Source organism: Tachyglossus aculeatus, chromosome X1, assembly GCF_015852505.1.
Source record: "Tachyglossus aculeatus isolate mTacAcu1 chromosome X1, mTacAcu1.pri, whole genome shotgun sequence".
Lineage (NCBI taxonomy): Eukaryota > Metazoa > Chordata > Mammalia > Monotremata > Tachyglossidae > Tachyglossus > Tachyglossus aculeatus.
This window is the reverse complement of record NC_052101.1, coordinates 4,721,513-4,745,168: the sequence shown is the minus strand read 5'-3', so window position 1 is coordinate 4,745,168 and position 23,656 is coordinate 4,721,513. Positions and strand designations below refer to the sequence as shown.

The 23,656-nt window shown below is 49.6% G+C and overlaps 2 protein-coding genes across 5 annotated transcripts in view; one reads left to right on the top strand and one right to left on the bottom strand.

Annotated features, from left to right (window-relative positions):
- The window catches only part of EIPR1 (EARP complex and GARP complex interacting protein 1), a 125,533-nt gene extending 119,711 nt beyond the window's left edge, over positions 1 to 5,822 (bottom strand). For all 3 annotated transcript variants that reach the window (XR_005447697.1, XR_005447696.1, XM_038739958.1), the window contains exons 1-2: positions 5,740 to 5,822; positions 522 to 605 (exon numbers count right to left, since the gene is read on the bottom strand). Coding sequence is in view for 1 of the 3 variants with exons in the window: in XM_038739958.1 (XP_038595886.1) it covers positions 522 to 605; positions 5,740 to 5,781 (126 nt within the window). In the remaining 2 variants the exon portion in view is untranslated. The remainder of the gene's footprint in view (positions 1 to 521; positions 606 to 5,739) is intronic.
- A 6,105-nt stretch (positions 5,823 to 11,927) lies between these two features.
- The window catches only part of TRAPPC12 (trafficking protein particle complex 12), a 68,303-nt gene continuing 56,574 nt past the window's right edge, over positions 11,928 to 23,656 (top strand). For both annotated transcript variants that reach the window (XM_038772569.1, XM_038772568.1), the window contains exons 1-2: positions 11,928 to 11,967; positions 17,107 to 17,904. In XM_038772569.1, coding sequence (XP_038628497.1) covers positions 17,113 to 17,904 — 792 coding nt within the window. In that variant the 5' untranslated portion in view covers positions 11,928 to 11,967; positions 17,107 to 17,112. The remainder of the gene's footprint in view (positions 11,968 to 17,106; positions 17,905 to 23,656) is intronic.

The following is a 23,656-nucleotide window of genomic DNA, read 5'->3' as shown; positions in this document are numbered from 1 at the left end:
TGGCAACACATAGAGACGGTCCCTACCCAACAGCGGGCTCACGGTCTAGAAGGGGGAGACGGGCGACAAAACAAAACATGTGGACAGGTGTCAAGTCGTCAGAACAAACAGAATTAAAGCTAAATGCACAGCATTAACAAAATAAATAGAATAGTAGATATGTACGGGTAACAAATAGAGTAATAAATCTGCACAAATACATAACAGTGCTTTGCACATAGTAAGCGCTTAACAAATACCATCATTATTATATAAGCTCATATGCAGGCGCTTTGGGGAGGGGAAGGAGGTAGGGACGGGGGGATTCATTCATTCATTCAATCGTATTTATTGAGCGCTCACTGTGTGCAGAGCACTGTACTAAGCGCTTGGGAAGTCCAAGTTGGCAACACATAGAGACGGTCCCTACCCACCAGCGGGCTCACCGTCTAGATCGCCCGCCTCCGCAGCCGAGCGTCAGAAACGGTCAGTGTCGCCGGGGCGGACCCTCGAACGGGAAGGCGCCTGGTGAAAACGGTTACCTGATTGTCGTATTTGAGAGACTGGGTCCCCACCAGGAAGCGAATGGCATCCGTTTCTGCCGTCTGAGGTGTCAGGGCCCGGGCCTGCGGGGTGTGGGGAGCGGAAAGAAAACACAATTCGGTTTTAATGCACGAGCCGAGACACGGAGAGACGTCCCTCGGGGACGAGGATGGCCGCAGGCCGCCCAGCCGGAATGGGGGCTGGAAAGGAACGCGGTCCGCCTGGGAATGAGACGATCCGGCGCGGCGTTCACTGGATATGTGTTTCTACAGACTTATTACTCTATTTTACTTGTACATATTTAATATTCTATTTAATAATAATAACGATGGCATTTGTTAAGCGCTTACTGCGTGCAAAGCACTGTTCTAAGCGCTGAGGGGGATCCAAGGTGATCGGGTTGTCCCACGTGGGGCTCACGGTCATCATCCCCATTTTACGGATGATGACGATGGTATTTGTAAAGCGTTTGCTATGTGCAAAGCACTATTCTAAGCGCTGAAGGGGTTACAAAGTGATCGGGTTGTCCCACCTGGGGCTCACAGTCGTAATCCCCATTTTACAGATGATGATGATGGTATTTGTAAAGTGCTTACTCTGTGCAAAGCATTGTTCTAAGCGCTGAGGGGGATACACGGTGATCGGGTTGTCCCACGGGGGGCTCACAGTCTTCATCCTCATCTTACAGATGATGATGATGATGATGATGATGATGATGGTATTTGTTAAGTATTTACTATGTGCAAAGCACTGTTCTAAGCGCTGAGGGGGATACAAGGTGATCGGGTTGTCCCACGGGGGGCTCACAGTCTTCATCCCCATCTTACAATCAATCAATCAATCGTATTTATTGAGCGCTTACTGTGTGCAGAGCACTGTACTAAGCGCTTGGGAAGTACAAGTTGGCAACATCTACAGACGGTCCCTACCCAACAGTGGGCTCACGGTCTAAAAGGGGGAGACGGAGAACAAAGCCAAACATACTAACAAAATAAGATAAATAGAATAGATATGTACAAGTAAAACAAATAAATAAATAGAGTAATAAATATGTACAAACATATACACATATATACAGGTGATGATGATGGTATTTGTTAAGCATATTTGTTAAGCGTTTACTATGTGCAAAGTACTGTTCTAAGTGTTGAGGGGGAGACAAGGTGATCGGGTTGTCCCACGGGTGGCTCATAGTCTTCATCCCCATCTTACAGATGATGATGATGATGATGACATTTATTAAGCACTTACTATGCGCAAAGCACTGTTCTAAGCGCTGAGGGGGATACAAGGTGATCAGGTTGTCCCATGTGGGGCTCACAGTCTTCATCCCCAACTTACAGATGATGATGATGGCATTTATTAAGCGCTTACTATGTGCAAAGCACTGTTCCAAGCGCTGAGGGGGATCCAAGGTGATCGGGTTGTCCCACGTGGGGCTCACAGTCGTAATCCCCATTTTACAGATGATGATGATGGTATTTGTTAAGCGCTTACTATGTGCAAAGCACTGTTCTAAGCGCTGAGGGGGACACAAGGTGATCAGGTTGTCCCACAGGGGGCTCACAGTCGTAATCCGTATTTTACAGATGAGGGAACTGGGGCTCAGAGAAGTTAAGTGACTTGCCCAAGGTCACACAGCAGACATGTGGCAGAGCCGGGATTGGAACCCACGACTTCCGACTCCAAAGCCGGAGCTCTTTCCACTGAGCCACACTATTTATTTTGTTAATGATGTGCATATAGCTTTACTTTTATTTATTCTGATGGTATTAACGCCTGTCTAGTTGTTTTGTTTTGTTGTCTGTCTCCCCCTTCTAGACTGTGAGCCCGTTGTTGGGTAGGGGCCGTCTCTAGATGTTGCCAACTTGTACTTCCCAAGCGCTTAGTCCAGTGCTCTGCACAAAGTAAGCGCTCAATAAATACGATTGAATGGATGAATGAACCCACCCCATCGCTCCATCAAGGCTACAACTTGGACCTTGCGCGCTCTGAGACTCCCGGACATATCCTATATTCTGCTATTTCCCGTGTGTCCCTTTTTCATTCATTCATTCATTCAATCGTATTTATTGAGCGCTTACTGTGTGCAGAGCACTCTACTAAGCGCTTGGGAAGTCCAAGTTGGCAACGTATAGAGACGGTCCCTACCCGACAGCGGGCTCACGGTCTAGAAGGGAGAGACAGACGACAAAACAAAACATGTTAACAAAATAAAATAAGTAGAATAAACATGTACAAGTAAAAAGAAATGGAACGCTTCACCAATTTGCATTCATTCAGTCATTCAATCGTATTTATTGAGCGCTTACTGTGTGCAGAGCACTGGACTAAGCGCTTGGGAAGTCCAAGTTGGCAACATATAGAGACGGTTCCTACCCGACAGCGGGCTCACAGTCTAGAAGGGGGAGACAGACAACAAACTATTATTATTATCATCCCCCCCAGCGCTTAGAACAGTGCTTGGCACATAGTAAGTGCTTAATTAATACCATCATTATTATTACTACTATTATTAATATTATCATCCCCCCCAGCGCTTGGAACAGTGGTTAGCACATAGTAAACGCTTCCCTCCTCCCCCACCCTACAGCACCTGTACCTATGTTTGTGCATATTTATTACTCTATTTTACTTATACATATTTATTCTATTTATTTTGTTTTGTTAATATGTTTTGTTGTTTATCTCCGACTGTGAGCCCGCTGTTGGGTAGGGACCGTCTCTATGTGTTGCCAACTTGGACTTCCCAAGCGCTTAGTCCAGTGCTCTGCACTCAGTAAGCGCTCAATAAATACTTTTGAATGAATGAATGTTCAAATAGCATTATTATTATTATTATTATCTCCCCCAGCGCTTAGAACAGTGGTAGGCACATAGTAAACGCTTAGCAAGTAGCATCATTAGTATTATCATCTCCCCCAGCACTTAGAACAGTGGTTGGCACATAGTAAACACTTAACAAATAGCATCATTAGTATTATCATCTCCCCCAGCGCTTAGAACAGTGCTTGGCACATAGTAAACGCTTAACAAGTAGCATCATTATTACTATTATCTCCCCCAGCGCTTAGAACAGTGCTTGGCACATAGTAAACGCTTAGCAAATAGCATCATTAGTATTATCATCTCCCCCAGCGCTTAGAACATAATAAACGCTTAGCAAATAGCATCATTAGTATTATCATCTCCCCCAGCGCTTAGAACATAATAAACGCTTAGCAAATAGCATCATTAGTATTATCATCTCCCCCAGCGCTTAGAACAGTGCTTGGCACATAGTAAACGCTTAGCAAATAGCTTCATTATTATTATTCTCTCCCTCAGCTTTTGGAACAGTGCTTGGCCCGTAGTAAACGCTTAACAAGTAGCATCATTAGTAGTATCATCTCCCCCAGCGCTTAGAACAGTGCTAGTAGACGCTTAGCAAATAGCATCATTAGTATTATCATCTCCCCAAGCGCTTGGAACAGTGCTTGGCACATACTAAACGCTTAACAAGTAGCATCATTAATATTATCATCTCCCCCAGCGCTTAGAACATAGTAAACGCTCAGCAAATAGCATCATTAGTATCATCATCTCCCCCAGCGCTTAGAACATAGTAAACGCTCAGCAAATAGCATCATTAGTATCATCATCTCCCCCAGCGCTTGGAACATAATAAACGCTCAGCAAATAGCATCATTAGTATCATCATCTCCCCCAGCGCTTGGAACATAATAAACGCTCAGCAAACAGCATCATTAGTATTATCATCTCCCCCAGCGCTTAGAACCTAATAAACGCTTAGCAAATAGCATCATTAGTATCATCATCTCCCCCAGCGCTTAGAACAGTGGTTGGCACATAGTAAACGCTTAACAAGTAGCATCATTAGTATTATCATCTCCCCCAGCGCTTAGAACATAGTAAACGCTTAGCAAATAGCATCATTAGTATCATCATCTCCCGCAGCGCTTAGAACATAATAAACGCTTAGCAAATAGCATCATTAGTATCATCATCTCCCCCAGCGCTTAGAACATAATAAACGCTTAGCAAATAGCATCATTATTATTATCATCTCCCCCAGCGCTTAGAGCAGTGCTTGGCACATAGTAAACGCTTAGCAAATAGCATCATTAGCCTTATCATCTCCCCCAGCGCTCAGAACATAATAAACGCTTAGAGAATGGCATCATTAGTATCATCATCTCCCCCAGCGCTTAGAACATAATAAACGCTTAGCAAATAGCATCATTAGTATTATCATCTCCCCCAGCGCTTAGAACAGTGCTTGGCACATAGTAGACGCTTAGCAAATAGCATCATTAGTATTATCATCTCCCCCAGCGCTTAGAACAGTGCTTGGCCCATAGTAAACGCTTAGCAAATAGCATCATTAGTATTATCATCTCCCCCAGCGCTTAGAACAGTGCTTGGCACATAGTAAACGCTTAGCAAATAGCATCATTAGTATCATCATCTCCCGCAGCGCTTAGAACATAATAAACGCTTAGCAAATAGCATCATTAGTATCATCATCTCCCCCAGCGCTTAGAACATAATAAACGCTTAGCAAATAGCATCATTATTATTATCATCTCCCCCAGCGCTTAGAGCAGTGCTTGGCACATAGTAAACGCTTAGCAAATAGCATCATTAGTATTATCATCTCCCCCAGAGCTTAGAACGGTGCTTGGCACATAGTAAACGCTTAACAAATAGCATCATTAGTATTATCATATAGTAAATGCTTAGCAAATAGCATCATTAGTATTATCATCTCCCCCAGCACTTAAAACAGTGGTTGGCACAAATTAAGCGCTTAACAAGTAGCATCACTAGTATTATCAGCTCCCCCAGCGCTTAGAACAGTGCTTGGCACATACTAAACGCTTAACAAGTAGCATCATTAGTATTATCTCCCCCAGCGCTTAGAACAGTGCTTGGCACATAGTAAACGCTTAACAACTAGCATCATTAGTATGATTATCTCCCCCAGCGCTTAGAACAGTGGTTGGCACATAGTAAGCGCTTAGCAAATAGCATCATTAGTATTATCATCTCCCCCAGCGCTTAGAACAGTGCTTGGCACATAGTAAGCGCTTAAGAAATAGCATCATTCCCACTCCCTTAATTATTATTATTATTATTACTATTAGTATTATTATTATTGTTATTATTAATAATGATTAAATCGGACTGAAGGATGGATGGAGAGCTGTGGCCCACCTGGAATTCCAGGCCGTAGATGACGGGGGCGTCGTCCTCCATGCTGCACCTGATGCTGCTCCGTCCGCCCAGCACGGACGGGCGCGGACCGACCCTTTCTGTCCCTCGGCGGCCGCCGTCCGGACCCCGGGCGCCGCGCGTGGCGATGACGTAAGCGCCAGGCGGCCAATCGGAGCCCAGGACTCCGCGCAGGCCCAGAAGGACACGCTCCGGACCGCCCCCCAAAGGGAGGGGGCGGGAAGGAGGGGGAAGGAAGGGGGCGGGGCCGGAGAGCGGGATCATTCATTCGTTCATTCATTCGTTCGTTCGTTCGTTCATTCATTCATTCGCTCATTCATTCATTCGTTCGATCGTTCGTTCATTCACTCATTCGTTCGCTCATTCATTCATTCGTTCGATCGTTCGTTCATTCACTCATTCGTTCGTTCATTCATTCGTTCGCTCGTTCATTCATTCGCTCGTTCATTCATTCATTCGATCGTTCGTTCCTTCGTTCGTTCATGCATTCGTTCGTTCATTCATTCGCTCATTCGTTCGTTCGTTTGTTCATTCGTTCGTTTACTCATTCATTCGTTCGTTCGTTTGTTCATTCATTCACTCAATCGTATTGATTGCGCGCTTCCTGTGTGCAGAGCACTGGACTAAGCGCTTGGGAAGTCCAAGTTGGCAACATAGAGAGACGGTCATTCATTCATTCAATCGTATTTATTGGGCGCTTACTGTGTGCAGAGCACTGGGCTAAGCGCTTGGGAAGTACAAGTTGGCAACATAGAGTCATTCATATTCATTCATTCGATCGTATTTATTGAGCGCTTACTGTGTGCAGAGCACTGGACTAAGCGCTTGGGAAGTACAAGTTGGCAACATATACAGTCATTCATTCAATCATATTGAGCGCTTACTGTGTGCAGAGCACTGGACTAAGCGCTTGGGAAGCACAAGTTGGCAACATATACAGTCATTCATTCAATCATATTGAGCGCTTACTGTGTGCAGAGCACTGGACTAAGCGCTTGGGAAGCACAAGTTGGCAACATAGAGACATTCATTCATTCATTCTATCGTATTTATTGAGCGCTTACTGTGTGCAAAGCACTGTACTAAGCGCTTGGGAAGTACAAGTTGGCAACATAGAGACATTCATTCAATCGTATTTATTGAGCGCTTATTGTGTGTAGAACACTGTACTAAGCGCTTGGGAAGTACAACTTGGTGACATAGAGACATTCATTCATTCATTCAATCGTATTTATTGAGCGTTTATTGTGTGTAGAGCACTGGACTAAGCGCTTGGGAAGTACAAGTTGGCAACATATAGAGACGGTCATTCATTCATTCAATCGTATTTATTGAGCGCTTACTGTGTGCAGAGCACTGGACTAAGCGCTTGGGAAGCACAAGTTGGCAACATAGAGACATTCATTCATTCATTCTATCGTATTTATTGAGCGCTTACTGTGTGCAAAGCACTGTACTAAGCGCTTGGGAAGTACAAGTTGGCAACATAGAGACATTCATTCAATCGTATTTATTGAGCGCTTATTGTGTGTAGAACACTGTACTAAGCGCTTGGGAAGTACAACTTGGCGACATAGAGACATTCATTCATTCATTCATTCAATCGTATTTATTGAGCGCTTATTGTGTGTAGAGCCCTGGACTAAGCGCTTGGGAAGTACAAATTGGCAACATATAGAGACGGTCATTCATTCATTCAATCGTATTTATTGAGCGCTTACTGTGTGCAGAGCACTGGACTAAGCGCTTGGGAAGGACAAGTCGGCAACATATAGAGACGGTCCCTACCCAATAGTGGGCTCACAGTCTAGAAGGGGGAGACAGACAACAAAACAAAGCATATTAACAAAATGAAATAAATAGAATAAATATGTACAAATAAAATCAATAGAGTAATCAATCCATACAAATATATATATATATGTGTATATATGTATGTATATATATATATACAGGTGCTGTGGGGAGGGGAAGGATGTAAGGTGCCGGGGGTGGTCATTCATTCATTCATTCATCATTCATTCATTCAATCGTATTTATTGCGCGTTTACTGTGTGCAGAGCACTGGACTAAGCGCTTGGGAAGTCCAAGTTGGCAACATATAGAGACGGTCCCTGCCCTACAGCGGGCTCACAATCTAGAAGGGGGAGACAGAGAACAAAACCAAACATATTAACAAAATAAAATAAATAGAATAAATATGTACAAGTAAAATAAATAAATGAATAGAGTAATGAATACGTACAAACATATATACAGGTATACAATATTCAGTCAGTCATATTCTATCCTATTTATTTATTTACTCTGATCGTACTCCATTCTATTTATTTTGTTAATTATGTGCATATAGCTATAATTCTGTTTGTTCTGATGACTTGACACCCGTCCACATAATAATGATAGTGATGGCATTTGTTAAGCACTTACTATGTGCAAAGCACTGTTCTAAGTGCTGGGGCGGGATACAAGGTGATCAGTTTGTCCCACGTGAGGCTCACAACCTGTCTCCCCCTTTTAGACTGTGAGCCCACTGTTGGGTAGGGACTGTCTCTATGTGATGCCAATTTGTACTTCCCAAGCGCTTAGTACAGTGCTCTGCACATAGTAAGCGCTCAATAAATACGATTGATTGATTGATTGATTGATTAAGCCCCATTTTACAGATGAGGGAACTGAGGCTCAGAGAAGTTAAGTGACTTGCCCAAGGTGACAGAGCAGACATGTGGCATGTTCTGTTGTGTTCTCCGTCTCCGCCTTCTAGACTGTGAGCCTGTCGTTGGGTAGGGACCGTCTCTATACGCTGCCAACTTGTCCTTGAAGCCGTGGGAGCGAGTGAGTTCACCGAGGGAGTGAGTGTAGATGAAGAATAGAAGGGGACCGAGAACTGACCCTTGAGGAAGCCCTAAAGTGAGGGGATGGGAGAAGGAGGAGGAGCCCGCAAAGGAGACTGAGAATGAACGGCCGGAAAGATAAGAGGAAAACCAGGAAAGGACGGAGTCTGTGAAGCCAAGGTCGGACAGCGTGTTGAGGAGAAGGGGGTGGGCCGCAGTGTCGAAGGCAGCAGAGAGGTGGAGGAGGATTAGGATAGAATCCTCCCATCCTCCTGTCTCTCCCCGCTTCAGTCCATACTTCACGTCGCTGCCGGAATCATGTTTGTGCAGAAACGCTCTGGGCATGTTACTCCCCTCCTCAAAAATCTCCAGTGGTTGCCCGTCCATCTAGGAATAAAGCAAAAACTCCTCACCGTCGGCTTCAAGGCTGTCCATCCCCTCGCCCTCTCCAACCTTCCCTCCCTTATTTCCTTCTCCAGCCCAGCCCGCACACTCCGCTCCTCTGCCGCCGCTCACCTCCTCACCATCCCTCGTTCTCACCCATCCCACCGTCGACCCCTGGCCCACATCCTCCCCCTGGCCTGGAATTAATCAATTAATCAATCATATTTATTGAGCGCTTACTGTGTGCAGAGCACTGTACTAAGCTCTTGGGAAGTACAAGTTGGCAACACATAGAGACGGTCCCTACCCAACAGTGGGCTCACAGTCTAGAAGGGGGGGACAGAGAACAAAACCAAACATACTAACAAAATAAAATAAATAGAATAGATAGGTACAAGTAAGATAAATAAATAGAGTAATAAATATGTACAAACATATATACATATATACAGGTGATATACATATATACAGGGAATGCCCTCTCTCCGCACATCCGCCAAGCTAGCTCTCTTCCTCCCTTCAAAGCCCTACTGAGAGCTCACCTCCTCCAGGAGGCCTTCCCACACTGAACCCCATTTTTCCTCTCCTCCTCCTCCTCATCACCCCTCTTCCCTCCCTCTTCCCACAGTCTAGAAGAAGGGAGCCAGCAATGGGAACTTCTAGACTGTGAGCCCACTGTTGGGTAGGGACCGTCTCTATGTGTTGCCAACTTGTACTTCCCAAGCGCTTAGTACAGTGCTCTGCTCACAGTAAGCGCTCAATAAATACGATTGACTGAATGAATGAATGAGGACCGACAAGATGGCTGCGAATTCTCACTGGCCTCTGTTACCACAGACTTATACGGACAAGAGGTACTTGGTGTCGGCCCTCCAGCCCTGCGTAGACGGGTGTTACTTGTTTAAGGGCCTTGAAGACATTCTGATATTGAGCCTTACATAAAATACGAAAAGGCGTTGCTCTCGGCCTGCACAAAATGGAGGGCTACTGTGGGTATGCGCAAGATGGAGTCAGTCATGCCAAGTCTGCGGGCGGACAACAAAGGTGATCAGGTTGTCCCCCATTTTCCAGATGAGGTAACTGGGGCCTGGAGAAGTGAAGTGACTTCACTCAATCGTATTTATTGAGTGTTTACTGTGTGCAGAGTACTGTACTAATCGCTTGTCACAGCTGACAAGCAGAGGATCAGAATTAGAACCCACGACCTCCGACTCCCCAGCTCGGGCTCTTTCCCCAAAACCATGCTGCTTCTTTACTGTGTGGCAATAGGGAGAGGGCAAAATAAAAACAGGCAGACATATCCTACCCTACCCACACCTCTAGTCCCCTGAAGAAACCTAGCCTAGCCTAGTCACTTCCACCCACGGCCGCCATGATGGCGCCCATTTTTCTTCCCTTCTTCCTTCATCCCCCTCCCGCCAGCCGCCGTGCGCATGCGCCTGCGCTGGAGCTCGTTCACTGCCCGCCGGGACGTCTGTTCGCGCATGCGTCGGAGCTGGTCCTGGGGCCTGGTGGAGGGGGGGAGAGGGAGGTGCTGCTCGCGCATGCGCTAGAGCTGGTTCGAAGCCCGGCGGGGGACGGGGTGGGGGAATGGTGTGTCTTCTCGCGCATGCGCCAAAGCTGGTCCGCGGGACGGGCGGGGGGGGGGGGGCATCTGCTCGCGCATGCGCCAAAGCTGGTCCGCGGGACGGGCGGGGGGGGGGGCATCTGCTCGCGCATGCGCCAGAGCTGGTTCGGGACGGGGGGGGGAGAACCGGCTGCTCGCGCATGCGCCGAAGCTGGTCCGCGGGCGGGAGGGAGGGAAGGGGGCGGCTGCTCGCACATGCGCTTGAACGGGCTCATAGCCAGGCGGGGGAGTCTGCTCGCGCATGCGTCAGAACGGGTTCGGGGTTGAGGGGAGGGTAAGCCGCTCCTCGCGCATGCGCCAAAGCCCGTCCGCTGGCCGGGCGGGGGAGAGGGAGGCGTCTGGTCGCACATGCGCAAGAGCTGGTTCGTAATCGGGCGGGCGGGGAGGCGGGCGAGGTGTGTTTGCCCGCGCATGCGCTGGAGTTTATTCGGGGCCGGTGGGAGGGAGGGAAGGGACTGCTCGCGCATGCGCCTGAGCTGGTCCGCGGGCCGGGCGGGGGAGAGGGAGGTGTCTGCTCGCGCATGCGCAGCAGCTGGTTCTCGTCCTTCAAAGCCCTACTTAGTTCACCTCCTCCAGGAGGCCTTCCCTGACTGAGCCCCCTCCTTCTTCTCCCCCTCCCCCCACACAGCACTGTATATATGTTTGTACGTATTTATTACTCTTTATTTTATTTTTTTAATATGTTTTGTTTCGTCGTCTGTCTCCCCCTTCTAGACTGTGAGCCCGCTGCTGGGTAGGGACCGGCTCTAGATGTTGCCAACTTGTACCTCCCAAGCGCTTAGTACAGTGCTCTGCACACAGTAAGCGCTCAATAAATACGATTGAGTGAATGAATGAATGAATAGCTCGTAATCTGGGCGGCGGGGAGGCGGGCGAGGTGTTTTCCCGCGCATGCGCTAGAGTTTATGCGGGGCCGGAGGAGTGGGGAGGGCGGGGGCTGCTCGCGCATGCGCCTGAGCCGGTCCGCGGACTGGGCGGGGGAGAGGGAGGTGTCTGGTCGCGCATGCGCATTTGCTGATTCGTAACCCGGCGGGCGAGGTGTTTGCCCGCGCATGCGCTAGAGTTTATTCAGGGGAGGGCAGGGGCTGCCCGCGCATGCGCACGGGCTGGTTTGTAATCCGACGGGCGTGGTGTGTTTGTCCGCGCATGCGCTGGAGCCTATTGGGGAATCGGGGAACGGGAAGGGGCGGCTGGCGCCTGCGCACGAGCGGCTCGGGGGCTGGGCTGGCGGCGCATGCGCAGAGGCCTGGAGTTGGGTTTCGTTAGGGGCTCGTCCGCCGGGGGCCGCCCTCCTCCTCCTCCTCCTCCTCGTCCGCCTCCTCCGCGCCGCCCTCCGCGCTTTCTTCCTCCTCCGCCGCCGCCCAGGTGAGCCCCCACCCCCGGGAAACAGCCCCCCCTAAGCTCACAGCGCTCAGCACACCACAGTGCTCACTCCCCCAACCCCACGGTGCTCAGCACACAGTGCTCACTCCCCCAGGCCCACAGTGCTCAGCACACGGTGCTCACTCCCACAACTTCACGGCGCTCAGCACACCACAGTGCTCACTCCTCCAGGCTCACAGCGCTCAGCACACAGTGCTCACTCCCACAAGCTCACAGTGCTCAGCACACGGTGCTCACTCCCCCAGCCTCACGGCGCTCAGCACACAGTGCTCACTCCCCCAGGCCCACAGCGCTCAGCACACGGTGCTCACTCCCCCAGCCTCACAGTGCTCAGCACACAGTGCTCACTCCCCCAGGCTCACAGTGCTCAGCACACGGTTCTCACTCCCACAACCTCACGGCGCTCAGCACACCACAGTGCTCACTCCCCCAGGCTCACAGCGCTCAGCACACAGTGCTCACTCCCCCAGGCCCACAGCGCTCAGCACACGGTGCTCACTCCCACAACCTCACGGTGCTTAGCACACCACAGTGCTCACTCCCCCAGGCTCACGGCGCTCAGCACACCACAGTGCTCACTCCCCTAGACTCACAGCGCTCAGCACACGGTGCTCACTCCCACAACCTCACGGCGCTCAGCACACCACAGTGCTCACTCCCCCAGGCTCACAGTGCTCAGCACACGGTGCTCACTCCCCCAGGCTTACAGCGCGCAGCACACCACAGTGCTCACTTCCACAACCCCACAGTGCTCAGCACACGGTGCTCACTCCCACAACCTCACGGTGCTCAGCACACCACAGTGCTCACTCCCCCAGGCTCACAGCGCTCAGCACACGGTACTCACTCCCCTAGGCTAACAGCGCTCAGCTCCCCTAAGCCCCCAGCACTCAGCACACGGTGCTCACTCCCCCAGGCTCACAGTGCTCAGCGCACCACAGTGCTCACTCCCCCAGGCTCACAGCGCTCAGCACACAGTGCTCACTCCCCCAGGCTCACAGCGCTCAACACACAGTGCTCACTCCCCCAGGCTCACAGCGCTCAGCACACAGTGCTCACTCCCCTAAGCCCACAGCGCTCAGCGCACAGTGCTCACTCTCAAGCCCACAGTGCTCTCGGTACACAGTGCTCACCCCCCAAGCACACAGTGCTCAGCCCCTAGGCTCTCAGCGCTTAGCACACAGTGCTCACTTCCTCAAGCCCCCAGCACTCAGCACACCACAGTGCTCACTCCCCTAAGCCCACAGCACTCAGCACACAGTGCTCACCTCCCCTGAGCCCCCAGCACTCAGCACACCACAGTGCTCACTCCCCAAATCCCCCAGCGCTCAGCACACAGTGCTCACTCCCCTAAGCTCACAGCGCTCAGCACACGGTGCTCACTCCCATAAGCCCCCAGGGCTCAGTGCACAGTGCTCACTTTCCTAAGCCCACAGTGCTCACTCCCGTAAGCCCCCAGGGCTCAGCGCACAGTGCTCACTTTCCTAAGCCCACAGTGCTCACTCCCGTAAGCCCCCAGGGCTCAGCGCACAGTGCTCACTTTCCTAAGCCCACAGTGCTCACTCCCGTAAGCCCCCAGGGCTCAGCGCACAGTGCTCACTTTCCTAAGCCCACAGTGCTCACTCCCAAGCCCGCAGCGCTCATCACACAGTGCTCACTCCCTAAGCCCACAGTGTTTACCCCCCCAAGCTCACAGCACTCAGCACACAGTGCTCACCCTGTAAGCCCCCAGCGCTCAGCACACAGTGCTCACCCCCAGCTCCCAGTGCTCAGCACACAGTGCTCACCCCCTAAGCCCCCAGTGCTCAGCACACAGTGTTCACCCCCCAGTCCACAGTGCTTAGCACACAGTGCTCAGCCCCTAAGCACACAGTGCTCACTCTCCAAGCCCCCAGCGCTCAGCACACAGTGCTCACCCCCCGCGCCCACGGTGCTCAGCCCCTAAGCACACAGTGCTCACTCCCCAAGCCCACAGTGCTCAACCCCTAGAGCATAGTGAAGCGCAGAGAAGCGGCGTGGCTCAGTGGAAGGAGCCCGGGCTTGGGAGTCCCAGGTCGTGGGTTCGAATCCCCGCTCCTCCACTTAGCTGTGTGACTTTGGGCAAGTCACTTCACTTCTCTGAGCCTCAGTTACCTCATCTGTATATACGTTTGTACGTGTTTATGACTCTATTTTATTCGTACATAGTTATTCTGCTTATTTTATTTTGTTAATCTGTTTTGTCGTCCGTCTCCCCCTTCTAGACTGTGAGCCCGCTGTTGGGTCGGGACCGTCTCTAGATGTTGCCAACCTGGACTTCCCAAGCGCTTAGTACAGTGCTCTGCACACCGGAAGCGCTCAATAAATACGATTGAGTGAATGAATGAATAACCTGTGACTCCAAAGCCCGGGCTCTTTCCACCGGGCCACGCTGCTTCCCGGCCATATATAAACGTCACCTATATCTCTATGAAATTCATTCCTTCAGTCGTATTTATTGAGCGCTTACTGACTGTCTCTCTATGTTGCCAATTTGTACTTCCCATGCGCTTAGTACAGTGCTCTGCACATAGTAAGTGCTCAATAAATACGATTGATGATGGTGATGATGCAGAGCGCTGGGAAATTACGATTCGGCAACAGATAGAGACAGTCCCTGCCCAACAACGGGCTAGAAATGGGCACAGATGGGCAAGAAATGTATTGGCGATCCCAACAGATCAATCAATCGTATTTATTGAGCGCTTACTGGGTGCAGAGCACTGTACTAAGCGCTTGGGAAGTCCAAGTTGGCAACATATAGAGACGGTCCCTACCCAACAGTGGGCTCACAGTTTAAAAGATGGATCGGGAAAGGCCCCGACGTCTACTGGTCCATGGTGCGAGGTTTTCATAAAACCTCTAATCATCATCATCAACCGTATTTATTGAGCGCTTACTATGTGCAGAGCACTGTACTAAGCGCTTGGGAAGTACAAATTGGCAACATATAGAGACGGCCCCTACCCAACAGCGGGCTCACAGTCTAAAAGGGGGAGGCAGAGAACAAAACCAAACATACTAACAAAATAAAATAAATAGAATAGATATGTACAAGTAAAATAAATAAATAGAGTAATAAATATGTACAAACATATGTGCATATATACAGGTGCTGTGGGGAAGGGAAGGAGGTAAAATGTGGGGGATGGAGAGGGGGGCGAGAATTCTAATCTCTGAATTCATTCATTCATTCAATCGTATTTATTGAGCGCTCACTGTGTGCAGAGCACTGTACTAAGCGCTTGGGAAGTCCAAGTTGAATTCCTACCAACCTTCGGTTTTCCATCTCCCACTTTGGCCAACTGCAAGTACCGTCAGGAATTTAACTCCCTTAGACGGGAAGGCCGCAGCGGGGCTCAGTGGCTGGAGCAGGGGCCCCGGGAGTCGGAGGACCCGGGTTCTAATCCCGACCCTGCGCTTAGTACAGTGCTCTGCACACAGTAAGCGCTCAATAAATACGATTGATTGATTGACCCTGGATCCCAACAGACGGATTGGGAAAGGCCCCGACACCGTCCGAGTAAAAACGACCTCCCGTGTGTAGCCAGCCAAATGCGCGTGGCTTTGATGACCGCGAGTTTGCTGATGGGGCGGCTCTGTCCCTCCAATCAATCAATCAATCGTATTTATTGAGCGCTTACTGTGTGCAGAGCACTGTACTAAGCGCTTGGGAAGTCCAAGGTGGCAACATCTAGAGACGGTCCCTACCCGACAGTGGGCTCACAGTCTAAAAGGAGTCGCTGCTGCTGGGGAAGCAGCGTGTCTCCGTGGAAAGAGCCCGGGCTTTGGAGTCAGAGGTCAGGGGTTCAAATCCCGGCTCCACCAGTTGTCAGCTGGGTGACTTTGGGCAAGTCACTTCACTTGTTTGTGCCTCAGTTCCCTCATCTGTAAAATGGGGATGAAGACTGTGAGCCCCCCGTGGGACAACCTGATCACCTTGTAACCTCCCCAGCGCTTAGAACGGTGCTTTGCATGTAGTAAGTGCTTAATAAATGCCATTATTATTATTATTAAAAGGGGGAGACAGAGAACAAAACCAAACATACTAACAAAATAAAATAAATAGAATAGATATTATTACTCTATTTTATTTGTACTATTACTCTATTTTATTTGTACATATTTATTCTATTTTATTTTTGTTAATATGCTTTGTTTTTTTCTGTCTCCCCCTTCTAGACTGTCGGGTAGGGACCGTCTCTCTATGTTGCCAACTTGGACTTCCCAAGCGCTTAGTCCAGTGCTCTACACACTAAGTGCTCAATAAATATGACTGACTGAATGAATGAATGAACGTATGTTGCCAACTTGGACTTCCCAAGCATTTAATACACTGCTCTGCACACAGTAAGCGCTCAATAAAGACGATTGAATGAATGAATGAGTGAGATATGTACAAGTAAAATAAATGGAGTAATCATCATCATCATCATCAACAATCGTATTTATTGAGCGCTTCCTATGTGCAGAGCACTGCACTAAGCGCTTGGGAAGTACAAATTGGCAACATATAGAGACAGTCCCTACCCAACAGTGGGCTCACAGTCTAAAAGGGGGAGACAGAGAACAAAACCAAACATACTAACAAAGTAAAATAAATAGAATAGATATGTACAAGTCAAATAAATAGAGTAAAAAATATGTACAAACATCTATACATATATACAGGTGCTGTGGGGAAGGGAAGGAGGTAAGATGAGGGGGGATGGAGAGGGGGATGAGGGGGAGAGGAAGGGAGGGGCTCAGTCTGGGAAGGCCTCCTGGAGGAGGTGAGCTTTCAGCAGGGCCTTGAAGGGAGGAAGAGAGCTAGCTTGGCGGATGGGCAGAGGGATTGGGGGCATTCCAGGCCCGGGGGATGACGTGGGCCGGGGGTCGATGGCGGGACGGGCGAGAGCGAGGTATGGTGAGGAGATCGGCGGTGGAGGAGCGGAGGGTGCGGGCTGGGCTGGAGAAGGACAGAAGGGAGGGGAGGGAGGAGGGGGCGAGGGGATGGATGGACAGCCTTGAAGCCCAGGGTGAGGAGTTTCTGCCTGATGCGCAGATTGATTGGGAGCCACTGAATAATAATTGAGTAATAAATCTGTACAAACGTATATACAGGAAAGCATGGACGAGGCGGGAGGAAGCGGTCCGACCGGGAGCCGCGGCGCGTCCCCGCCGGGCCGGGCCGAGGAGGCCCCGGGCCGCCTCCTCTTCCACGAGGAGACCATCGACCTCGAGGAGGACGAGTCCGGGTCGGAGGGCGGCGAGGCGACGGCGGCGGCGGCCGGCTCGGACGGCCGGCTGAACGAGCACCTGATGGAGAGCGTCCTCATCTCCGACTCCCCGGACCAGAGCGAGGGGGAGGCGGACGGGCCCCGGGACCCGACGGCGGAGGAGGAGGAAGAGGAGGCCGGCGCCGTCGGCCTCCTCGGCGGCGAGGAGCCGCAGCTGGCGTTTCCCGACGGCTTTGAGCCCCAGATGGTGAAGTCTCCCAGCTTCGGCGGCGAGGGCAGGGCCGCCGCCGTCCACCCCAGCCCCAGCCTCAGCAACTTCTTCGCCGACGCGGCGAGCGGCGGCGCCCTAGGCTCCGACTTCTTCGACTCGTTCACCACGTCGGCCTTCGTGCCGTCGGGCTCGTGCCCGTCTCCCGGGGCCGCCCCGGGCCCCGCGGGCGTCCCTCCGGCCGCGGCCCCCGCCCCGGAGCCCTTCTCCCGGATCCGGGCGGCGTTCGCGGGCGGCGACGACCCCTTCGCCGCGGCCCTGAGCCTCAGCGAGGTGGCCCGGAGGAGCGACGCCTGGCTGCCCCGGGAGGAGACCCGGAAGGTGCTGGCGGCCCTGGCCGCGCAGCACGGCACCACCGTCTTCGTCGCCAAGGACAAGCTCACCATGCCGGGCCTGAAGTTCGACAACATCCAGGTGACCGCGGTGACGGCGATAATAGCGGCGGCAGTCATTCGGCACCGTGCTAAGCGCTCGGGGGGGGACTCACGGTCCTATTTATTGAGCGCGTAATGTGTGCAGAGCAATGTACTAAGCACTTCCCCAAGGTCATACACGGAGAAGTGGCAGAACCGGGACTAGAATCCGCGTCCTTTGGACTCCCGGGCCTGTGTTCTGTCTTCTAGGCCAGGCTGCTTCTCCCTTGATAATGATAATTGATAATTGGCATTTGGGAAGCGCTTACTATGTGCAAAGCACCGTTCTAAGCGCTGGAGAGGATACAGGGTGATCAGGCCTGTGGGGCTCACAGTCTTAATCCCCATTTTGCAGATGAGGGAACTGAGGCCCAGAGACATGAAGTGACTTGCCCAAAGTCACCCAGCTGCCAAGTGGCGGAGCCGGGATTCGAACCCATGACCCCTGACTCCAAAGACCGGGCTCTTTCCACTGAGCCATGCTGCTTCTCTATATGTATATGTATGTATATATGTATACGTATATATTTCCCTTATAGGAAATTCATTTTTATGTCTGTCTCTCCCTGTGGACTATCAGATTCATGTGGACAAGGATTCCAGCTACCAATTCTGTTGTATTAGACTGTGAGCCCGCTGTTGGGTAGGGACCGTCTCTAGATGTTGCCAACTTGGACTTCCCAAGCGCTCAGTACAGTGCTCTGCACACAGTAAGCGCTCAATAAATACGATTGATTGATTGATTCATCCCCGTCTGACAGCTGTGGCTCAGGGAAGCAAAGTGACTTGCCCAAAGTCACCCACATGACGAGCGGCAGAGCCGGGATTAGAACCCACGACCTCTGACTCCCTTAATTAATTAATAATGACATTTGTTAAGTGCTTACTATACGCAGAGCACTGTTCTAAGTGCCGGGGGGGATACAAGGTGATCAAGTTATCATCATCATCAATCGTATTTATTGAGCACTTACTATGTGCAGAGCACTGTACTAAGCGCTTGGAAAGTCCAAGTTGGCAACATCTAGAGACAGTCCCTACCCAACAGTGGGCTCACAGTCTAGAAGGGGGAGACAGACAACAAAACCAAACATACTAACAAAATAAAATAAATAGAATAGCTATGTACAAGTAAAATGAATAAATAAATAGAGTAATAAAGTTGTCCCACGTGGGGCTCACAGCCTTAATCCCCATTTTACCGATGAGGTCACCGAGGCTCAGAGATGTTAAGTGACTTGCCCAAGGTCACACAGCAGACACGTGGCGGGGCGGAATTCGAACCCATGACCTCTGACTCCAAAGCCCGGGCTCTTTCCACTGAGCCACGCTGCTTCTCTACCGAGCACCGAGCTCCCTTCCACCGAGCCACGTGGCTTCTCAATCTGGGCGCCGGGGAGGAGACGGGCCGGTCGGGTGGGGCACAGTCCCCCCGTCCCGCGTTCATTCATTCATTCAATCGTATTTATTGAGCGCTTACTGTGTGCGGAGCACTGGACTAGGCGTTTGGGAAGTCCAAGTCGGCAACATCTAGAGAAGGTCCCTACCCAACAGCGGGCTCACGGTCTAGGAGGGGGAGGCAGAGAACGAAACAAAACATCTTAACTAAATAAAATAAATAGAATAGTAAATACGTACAGGTAAAATAGAGTACTAAAGCGTGGGGCTCACAGCCTCAATCCCCGTCGTACAGAGAAGCAGTGTTCTTCTCACTTAGGCCACGTTGCCTCTCCCTTTCCTTTCTCCCTTCTTTCCTCCTTCCTTCTCTCCCTTCCTTTTTTTCCCTCCTTTCCTTTCTTCCTTCTTTCCTCCTCCTTTCTCTCCCTTCCTTTTTTCCGTCCTTTCCTTTCTTCCTTTCCTCCTTCCTTCTCTCCCTTCCTTTTTTTCTTTCTTTCCTTTCCTCCTTCTTTCCTCCTTCCTTCTCTCCCTTCCTTTTTTTCCCTCCTTTCCTTTCTTCCTTCTTTCCTCCTTCCTTCTCTCCCTTCCTTTTTTTCCCTCCTTTCCTTTCTTCCTTCTTTCCTCCTTCCTTCTCTCCCTTCCTTTTTTTCCCTCCTTTCCTTTCTTCCTTCTTTCCTCCTTCCTTCTCTCCCTTCCTTTTTTTCCCTCCTTTCCTTTCTTCCTTCTTTCCTCCTTCCTTCTCTCCCTTCCTTTTTTTCCCTCCTTTCATTTCTTCCTTCTTTCCTCCTTCCTTCTCTCCCTTCCTTTTTTTCCCTCCTTTCCTTTCTTCCTTCTTTCCTCCTTCCTTCTCTCTCTTCCTTTTTTTCCCTCCTTTCCTTTCTTCCTTCTTTCCTCTTTCCTTCTCTCTCTTTCTTTTTCCCTCCTTTCCTTTCTTCCTTCTTTCCTCCTTCCTTCTCTCCCTACCTTTTTTTCCCTCCTTTCCTTTCTTCCTTCTTTCCTCCTTCCTTCTCTCCCTTCCTTTTTTCCCTCCTTTCCTTTCTTCCTTCTTTCCTCCTTCCTTCTCTCCCTACCTTTTTTCCCTCCTTTCCTTTCTTTCTTCTTTCCTCCTTCCTTCTCTCCCTTCCTTTTTTCCCTCCTTTCCTTTCTTCCTTCTTTCCTCCTTCCTTATCTCCCTTCCTTTTTTTTCCCTCCTTCCCTATCAGGGCTTGTTCTCGAAAAATAGGTACGATTGGGAACGCCAGTCCCCACCCAGACCACTTCCCACTATTGTCCACGCGGAACCCCATCTTGGCTTTTTCCTTCTTTTCATTTAGTTATTTGTTTATTCACGGTATCTGTAAAGCGCTTACTATGTGCCAAGCACTGGGGTAGATATACTGCTCAAGCGCTTTGAACCCCAGTTGGGACAGGGACTGGTTTCCACCTGATTATCTCCTATTCAGTCATTCATTCATTGTCGTATTTATGGAGCGCCTACTTTGTGAATAGCGCCGTACCGTTCACTATCCTTTCCGGAGAAGCAGCGTGGCTCAGTGGAAAGAGCCCGGGCTTTGGAGTCAGAGGTCATGGGTTCAAATCCCGGCTCCGCCAACTGTCAGCTGTGTGACTCTGGGCGAGTCACTTCACTTCTCTGGGCCTCAGTGACCTCATCTGTAAAATGGGGATTAAAACTGTGAGCCCCCCGTGGGACAACCTGATCATCTTGTAACGTCCCCAGCGCTTAGAACACATAATAAGCGCTTAACAAGTACCATCATTATTATTGTTATTATTATTACTAAGCTCTCGGGCGAGTACAATGCAATAAGCAGACGCATTGCCTGCCCACGATGGGCTTACGGTCTAGAGGAGGGGAGGCAGACGTTAATATAAATCAGTATATTACAGATATGTACATCCGCATTGCCTGCCCACGACGGGCTTACGGTCTAGAGGAGGGGAGGCAGACATTAATATAAATCAGTATATTACAGACGTGTACATCCGTCGCTTGTCAGCTGTGTGGCTTTGGGCAAGTCACTTCACTTCTCTGTGCCTCAGTTCCCTCATCTGTAAAATGGGGGTGAAGACTGTGAGCCCCACGAGGGACAACCTGATTCATTCATTCATTCAATCGTATTTATTGAGCGCTTACTGTGTGCAGAGCACTGGACTAAGCGCTTGGGAAGAACAGGTCGGCAACATCTAGAGACGGTCCCTACCCAGCAGCGGGCTCACAGTCTAGAAGGGGGAGACGGACAACAAAACAGAATGTATTAACAAAATAAAATAAATAGAATAGTAAATCTGTCCAAGTAAAATAGAGTAATCAATCTGTACAAACATATTCATTCAATCGTATTTATTGAGCGCTTACTGTGTGCAGAGCACTGTACTAAGCACTTGGGACGTACAAGTCGGCAACATAGACGGTCCCTACCCGACAGCGGGCTCACAGTCTAGAAGGGGGAGACGGACAACAAAACAGAACGTATTAACAAAATAAAATAAATAGAATAGTAAATCTGTCCAAGTAAAATAAATAATCTGTACAAACATATTCATTCGTTCAATCATATTGAGCGCTTACTGTGTGCAGAGCACTGTACTAAGCACTTGGGACGTACAAGTCGGCAACATAGAGAGACGGTCCCTACCCGACAGCGGGCTCGCAGTCTAGAAGGGGGAGACGGACAACAAAACAGAACGTATTAACAAAATAAAATAAATAGAATAGTAAATCTGTCCAAGTATAATAAATGGAGTAATCAATCTGTACAAACATATTCATTCAATCATATTTCACCTTGTAACCTCCCCAGTGCTTAGAGCAGTGCTCTGCACATAGTAAGCACTTAATAAATGTCATTATTATTATTATTATTATTGTTATTATTATTGCGTAGTGAATAAAGGGAGCAAATCAGGGCGATGCAGAAGGGAGTGGGAGGAGAGGAAAGGAGGGCGCAGTCAGGGAAGGCCTCCTGGAAGAGAAGGGCCTTCTGTAAGGCCTTGAAGGCAGGGGAGAGTCATTCATTCATTCAGGCGTATTTATTGAGCGCCTACTGTGTGCAGAGCACTGGACTAAGCGCTTGGGAAGTCCAAGTCGGCAACATCTAGAGACGGTCCCTACCCAACAGCGGGCTCACCGGGGGAGACGGACAACAAAGCAGAACACGTGGACAGGCGTCAAAATCGTCAGGACAAATAGAATTAAAGCTAGATGCACCTCGTTAACAAAATAAATAGAATGTACAAGTAAATGTGTACAAGTTCATTCATTCAGTTGTATTTATTGAGCGCTTACTGTGTGCAGAGCACTGTACTAAGCGCTTGGGAAGTCCAAGTTGGCCACATCTAGAGACGGTCCCTACCCAACAGCGGGCTCACAGTCTAGAACACAGTAAGCGCTCAATAAATACGATTGATGATGATGACGATAGAAGGGGGAGACAGACGACAAAACAAAACATATTAACAAAATAAAATAAATAGAATAAATATGTGCAAGTCTGTCGGATTTGAGGAGGGAAGGGCGTTTCAGGCGAGAGGCGGGACGGGGGCGAGGGGTCGGCAGTGAGATAGCCGAGATCGAAGCACAGCGAGCAGAGCAGCGTGGCTCGGTGGAAAGAGCCCGGGCTTTGGAGTCAGAGGTCATGGGTTCAAATCCCGGCTCCACCCAACTGTCAGCTGGGTGACTTTGGGCGAGTCACTTCACTTCTCTGGGCCTCAGTCCCCTCATCTGCAAAATGGGGATTAAGATTGGGAGCCCCCCGTGGGGCAACCTGACCACCTTGTCACCTCCCCATCATCATCAATCGTATTTATTGAGCGCTTACTGTGTGCAGAGCACTGGACTAAGCGCTTGGGAAGTACAAGTTGGCAACATATAGAGACAGTCCCTACCCAACAGTGGGCTCACAGTCTAAAAGGGGGAGACAGAGAACAAAACCAAACATACTAACAAAACAAAATAAAATAGAATAGATATGTACAAGTAAAATAAATAAATAAATAGAGTAACAACTATGTACAAACATATATACGTATATACGTATCTCCCCAGCGCTTAGAACAGTGCTTGGCACATAGTAAGCGCTTAACACATGCCATCATCATTATTATTATTATTGAAGCGCCACTGTATTTTTTGAAATAGTGAGAATTGGGGTTGGGCCTTTGGAATGCTGAAAATTGCTTTGCATCCTCCCATCTTCATTCATTTGATCGGATTTATTGAGCGCTTAATAAATATAGTGAAAATTGCTTTGCATCCTCCCATCTTCATTCGTTTGATCGGATTTATTGAGCGCTTAATAAATATAGTAAGCGCTTATTATTATTGTTATTATTATTAATGATCTCCTTTTTTAAGG